At 34.2% G+C, this 6,212-nt stretch overlaps 1 protein-coding gene across 1 annotated transcript in view; it reads right to left on the bottom strand.

The window, feature by feature from the left end:
* Window positions 1-6,212, bottom strand: part of LOC111369531 (methylmalonate-semialdehyde dehydrogenase [acylating], mitochondrial-like) — a 30,719-nt gene that overhangs the window by 17,609 nt on the left and 6,898 nt on the right. Inside the window, exons 10-13 of the mRNA XM_022991091.1 lie at window positions 5,949-6,014; window positions 5,590-5,640; window positions 5,330-5,484; window positions 1,379-1,469 (exon numbers count right to left, since the gene is read on the bottom strand). Coding sequence (XP_022846859.1) covers window positions 1,379-1,469; window positions 5,330-5,484; window positions 5,590-5,640; window positions 5,949-6,014 — 363 coding nt within the window. The remainder of the gene's footprint in view (window positions 1-1,378; window positions 1,470-5,329; window positions 5,485-5,589; window positions 5,641-5,948; window positions 6,015-6,212) is intronic.

The raw sequence follows: 6,212 nt of genomic DNA, 5'->3' as shown, positions 1-6,212 counted from the left end.
TAAAGAAAAGGAAAAAAAAAAAAAAAAAAAAAAATATATATATATATATATATATAGATAGATAGATAGATAGATAGATACATACATACATATATACTCATAGAAAGTAATGCGGTCGAATAAACATATTTGTCCCATGTCAAAATGTAAACAAGTTTGCACAACACCCAATTGTATTCATAGAAAAGAAATGAAAGTTAATTAAGCATCACAAAACCAACAGGACTCACACATCTCACTTCACCAAACTACAGAAAAGATAATACTAGGAGTTGTGCGAGATTTATGCTGTAAAAAATGATTAAGCTAACATGAAGGGAAGGTGCCAAAGACAGGTCGTAGTGAGACCACCCTGGAGCTGCCTCAACTAAATGTCAAACACATGGATAACGGCTAAGTTCTAATCTCTCAGTACTCAGCAATTAAGCTAGCACGCGTTGCAGCACATCATCTTAGCTCATTTTCAATCCAGACGACGTGGAGTTCCAGACAATGAAACAATAGCTCCATAAAGCGACTTCAATATCACATTCTACTAACCCAATCAACATAAGGTGCAGCATTACTAACCCAAAATACCTGCACCATTTTCCCAAAGGTAAAGATATTTTCATTTAAGGCCATCAAGGAGATGCTTCTCAGTGAAACAAAATGATAATACCAATTAACTATTTCTGACCAAAATCCAATATTAAAAACTAAAACGACACAGCCAGTCTATACTACTGTATATCCCATCCAGTAATTCAACAGACGATGGACGACATTGAGGTGTATATCCATTGTAGAACAAGCATTTAAATCTTCATATTCCCACTAAGCATCAGAACCAAAAAAATTCAAATGATTTCTAACCATCCATTCTCAAACTGGTGTTAAAATCTCAGAGGTCTAAGCCCAGGCATAAATAATTGCTTGCAGCTGCACCAAGCTACAGAGATAAATACACTTCCTATTACTACTCAGTCTGACTACAATTAAAAATAGCCCCAACATAGGTATTATAAGTGCTTATACCAGCAACCAACTAGAAGCATATGCAGATATTATTTTACCATTTAAACAAGCTCTAACATGGATGTTAGCAACTCACCCATCAGATCCTTGGTTACATGCAAAGCAGAGTTGGACAAAAACACTTCTGCTGTGCTATTATACCACATTGCAATACACAGGATATACCACGAACCAAGACAGAATGAGTTTAGACATGAGGTAAGAACCAGGAAAAAATAAGCCATATTTCAAAAATACATGGATGGAGAAAAATCCAAGCAAACACTGTTCAGGCATCAAAAGGTCCACAAGAAGGCACAAATCATGTCATTTTTCTAACAAAGCATACTGACAGGGTCATAAATTATATAGTGTGTCGGACCTCTTTACTAATAACCGGTCCAATGTCAACTCCAGCTTCAGTTCCAGCATTTACTTTAAGGATTTTGGCCCGCTCCACAAGCTCATGCTCCCTGAAAATAATATCAAGTTGGATCACTTTCTGAAATACATTTAATGTACACTATGCATTCCATAAGAATTATGCTTTACGCTTTTACAGCCTTTACAGTACCAAGTATTGGAATATTAACAACAAAATGTCTGTAAAATGAAACTAGGACGTAGAGAAGGATATTTGATCAAACCACCACATCTAGAATCAGAAATCCTGCTATATGTCAATAAGTAGAGGTGACACTTGAGGCTAAATAAAGTGAAGAACATGGTTATGACATGTGTTAGTAGAAACCAAGAATCTCCTATATACAACTACGCAATCCCATTAAAACAGGTTAGAAGAGGGCTTAAGGATGTAATCCATAGCATTAGAGTGGGTTGGATGAAAAAGAGAAGTTATAAACGAATTTTATTTGATGAAATTATAATGCAAGTTCTTTACAATAGTTGTTGGATCATCTACACTAACGGCATTGGGTGCTGAGCCTTTAAAAGATAAATTGTTCAAAAGATCAATGTAGTGGAAATATGTTAATATGGATAAGTTGCCTTAGTAGAATATGGATAAATTACATGAATGGTTACTGAAAAGTACATCTGATTTTTAGATCAACTAGTATCAATTAATTGTATCTCAAACTTCATATAAACAGATTGAAAGAGATAATAGGAACACCGAAAGAAAATGGCAGAGAAAAATTTTAAAAAAATGCAAAAATGTTCGAATTAGTGCTAATGCAACTGAGGTCGATTTGATTTTTCAACTTTTCTCCCAACATTTTCTTTAGTTTCTTCTTTCATAGAGGTCAATTTGAGGAAAAAATTGTTACTACTTAATAACTAAACTTAAAAATATATCTCGATGGTAATTGAACTATGCATCGTGCTATAAATCTATCATTCAAGTCAACGTCATTTGTTGAATTTAACGGATTTTTCCATTTGAGTGATGGATGGATAACACGGTGCATAGTTCAGTAACCATTAAGATACATTTTTTAGTTCAGTTATGAAGTAGTAACACTTGGCAAAGTTCAATGACCATTAAGATATATTTTTAAGTTTAATTATTAAATAGTAACATACGGCAAAGTTTAGTACCCATTCATGTAATAAACCCACCTTTAAAAGACAAATTGTTCACAAGATGAACGTAGTGGAAATATGTTAATATGGATAAGTTGCCTTAGTAGAATATGGATAAATAAGAAATGAAAATTTACACCAAACTAGTATAGCAAGACACTGGAGGTCATGAAAAAAGCACAATCCCACTTTTACACTTAAGGTCCCTTTATTCACAAAGATGGAAATGTAGTGGAGAATGTCATCCAAGGATTAAGACTCTACTTATAGGATTTTAACAAGCTTTTATGAGTACTAGGAACATATATAGACTTAAAATACTAAAAAATTTAGATAAAACCAAATGTAAGCAATAAAAAAAATTAGATAAATACAAGGAAGTTGAGACAAGAATGTTAAAAGATTTAAGTAAAACAATAAGAGATGATAAAGAATTATAACATTCATGAATTGGTTACAATAGCTAGACACATTGATTGGGAAATGGTAAATCGAAGGAAAGAAGTCAACCTAAAATCATATGGAATGAGTCCTTAGAATATAATAGTAAATATTTGTGGTTATGCCAAGTTTCAAGCGGACAAACAATTGGAAGCACTTTAACTCAAGCAGAACAAGTCTGTCGCTAGATATAACGGGGAGGAAGAAGAGAACTCATTTAGCCGACAATAGATAAATATGGGATAAGGCCCAGATCAAATAATTTGAGTATTTAAAGTCATAAGGAATATCGATGTTTTATACTAATAGAAGAATTATGACTAAATGAGTCAACTTTCTCTTTCTATTTCTTAATGTGCATTTATATTCATTCCACTCATGCTCTCTCCACTTACTCCTTTCATCTAGCTTCTCTCTCCTTCAAATCCCATAGTTGTGCTAAGTAAAAAAATTTGTTAGAAAATATGGTGACAAAAAGTTTTTTTAAATTTCTTTAAGCCCACGTTTGGTTCAAATAAAATATTATACTAAAATCTAAGTAAAAGTCAATAACTAATTTTAACCACACCTTTTATAGGTCACCATTTTAATAGAATATAATAAGTCCCGTGCCAAGCCTGAAGACAAAGGCACACAGAACGAATCCCCTCCTACCTTTTCTAAAATCCATAACTTTTCAACCACATATTCCATCACCCTTTATCTAAATCTACTAAAAATCTGATTTTTATTTAACCAAATAGGGGCTATATTTAGTTCTCTACTAATTATAAAATTTCTCTCCTTGATTATAGAAATTTAATTAACTAGTTGCATTGTATAAATAGGCTATTCAACTCTTGCACTATATATGTTATTGTAACTATATCCAGGACTTAATATGAATACAGTTACAATAGTAAAAAACCTACATTGTATCTGAACCAGAAATTTTTCGGGCTATTTCGTTATCGCTGCCTCATTGTTGGTTCATCCTTCTCCCTATGAATTTTTTCGCTTCTACAATTAGTCATGTTAGAAATCTCACACAAGTCAGGTTATATTTCTTCTGCAAACCCAACCATAATCATCACCAGTTTTAAAAACTCCACACTCCAGATTACAACTGGAAAACTAAATGGAGAGAATATTTTAAGAAGTACAATGAACATAATTGTGAATTTGAGATGTGGGATGAAGAGAATTCAAGGGTGTCATATGGCGGCTGCTGAACTCCATGAAATCAGATATTGGGAAGCCATTTCTTTATCTCTCATTGGTTAAAAAGGTGAGGGAGGATGTTTCAAGGACCTACTCTAAGAAACAGAATGTTGCTCTTATCTATGAATTAAGCTGGCAATCCACAATACAAAGCAACGTTATCAGGCCCTGACAATCTACTATAACATGATGGTTTCATTGCAGGAGCTAGGTCTTCTTTAATATTCAGAGATGGTAGCCCCTAAAGATGCATCAACCTTGGCAAAGATGTTGGAATGTCCGTTTTGGCAAGCCTGAAACCGGAATTTGAAGAGGCGAGAAGTGTGGTCCTCAGTAAAGAACCTAATCCTTGGTCTTGACAACGTATTATCTTACATATTTGATGAGGAAAGCATGGGGATTGAAACTCTCAAGAAGTTTAGACCTTGAAGATGAAGACACGAAGAATTTTCGAAAGTTATGAGAGCAAAAGAGTCTTGGAGAAAGGGACGCTAGTGCGAACATTGCCAGAAGTTGTGATATACAAGGGAGGTTTGTTGGAAACTGATGGGAGGCAAAACAACCTTGAAGTAGGCTCTCCAACGGACGGTTGTAGATAACCCTAACCTTGAGACATCTCGATCCTCAGAATAAACCCCCTTCACTAATGGTCAACTTGAGCTATTGTATATAGTATTAGGTCAATCTGGGTCTTCTTCCCATTCGCCAAGTGATATTTATTTGCTTCGCAAGTATTTAAAAACATTCCAGCAAAATCCTAGATCAATGATTTAGAGGCCTCTAGTCATGGGATAATTGAGCTGAAGTGTTTCTGGTCATAGATTTGATTTTTTTAATTTGTTATATTTAGTTTAGTCACAGCAGTTGGAAATATTCTCTCATTGACTGTAGAAATATAAGTAGCTAGTTTCCTTGCTCAGATAAACTAGTCAAATCTCACCCTACAGTTTCAATTTGCTCTCTGAGCTATCCTTGCTCAGATACACTAGTCATAGCAGTTGAAAATAATTTTTTCATTGATGGTAGAACTATGATTAGCTAGTTTCGTTGCTAAGATATGATGCTAGTAAACTCTCACACTACAATTTCAATTCTGAAAACATATAGAAGTAAATAGAAGTGGTATCAAGCATAATCTAAGTCACACCATGGGGCCGAGCCTCCGACGAAAACAGCTATGCTCGGACTCATGCAATTATGGACTTTCGAAGCCCCAAAACCAGAAGCAACCAGAGCATCCAATGTAGCATCAGCACTTGCATCAGGCATGATTATCACATGATTTTTTACTCCCATGTTAGACTGGTAAATAAGCAGAAGGGGGAAAAAAAACTCATGAGAACAAAATTTTCATAATCAGTTAAGTCTAGCTAGGTGGAATGCTTTATTGATAAATAGAATACTCACTTGAATACATTTACCTTTGGCAGCAGCCCTAGGATATATGTGCATTAGAGCCTTCAAGTCAAGTGAAAAAAATGTAAGAAATTATTTTAGATGCATATTCTTTAGTGAAATGCTTGGAGAGAACATACAGTGACAACATAATCAATCAGTAAGCTCGAAAACACAAATCTTTATATACATAGAAAAATGTAAGGCTTTTGAGGCATATAAAGTAACTGTATACATTGGGGGTTGTCATTGATTAACATAAGAAAAAGATGCATCATAAAAACCAAAATGAGCATCCAGTTGCATAGAGGTTTGTGTCTGAAAAGGTGTAACCGAAAGCATAATTTAGAAAATGAGAAAGAACAACATACAGTCTTTGAGCTAACAGATGATATGGCTTTTATATCATCATCATCGCATATATTATTGACAATCTCCTGCAAATAGACAGAATCTTAATTAGAACTTAAACAATTTGCTACTACCAGAAACAATCACTATTAACATAGTAAGATCAATAAAAGAATAGTGCAATCAATATTCTAAGTAAACAAAGCATTCGTCGGTTATGGAGGACAGAATAAAGAAGACAAAACTTGTCAGGCGCAAAGAGGGATGTTCATCAATAAAGAGGT

The sequence above is a fragment of the Olea europaea genome, chromosome 20 (genome assembly GCF_002742605.1).
Source record: "Olea europaea var. sylvestris chromosome 20, O_europaea_v1, whole genome shotgun sequence".
Taxonomy (NCBI): domain Eukaryota; kingdom Viridiplantae; phylum Streptophyta; class Magnoliopsida; order Lamiales; family Oleaceae; genus Olea; species Olea europaea.
This window is presented reverse-complemented; position numbering and strand designations above follow the sequence as displayed.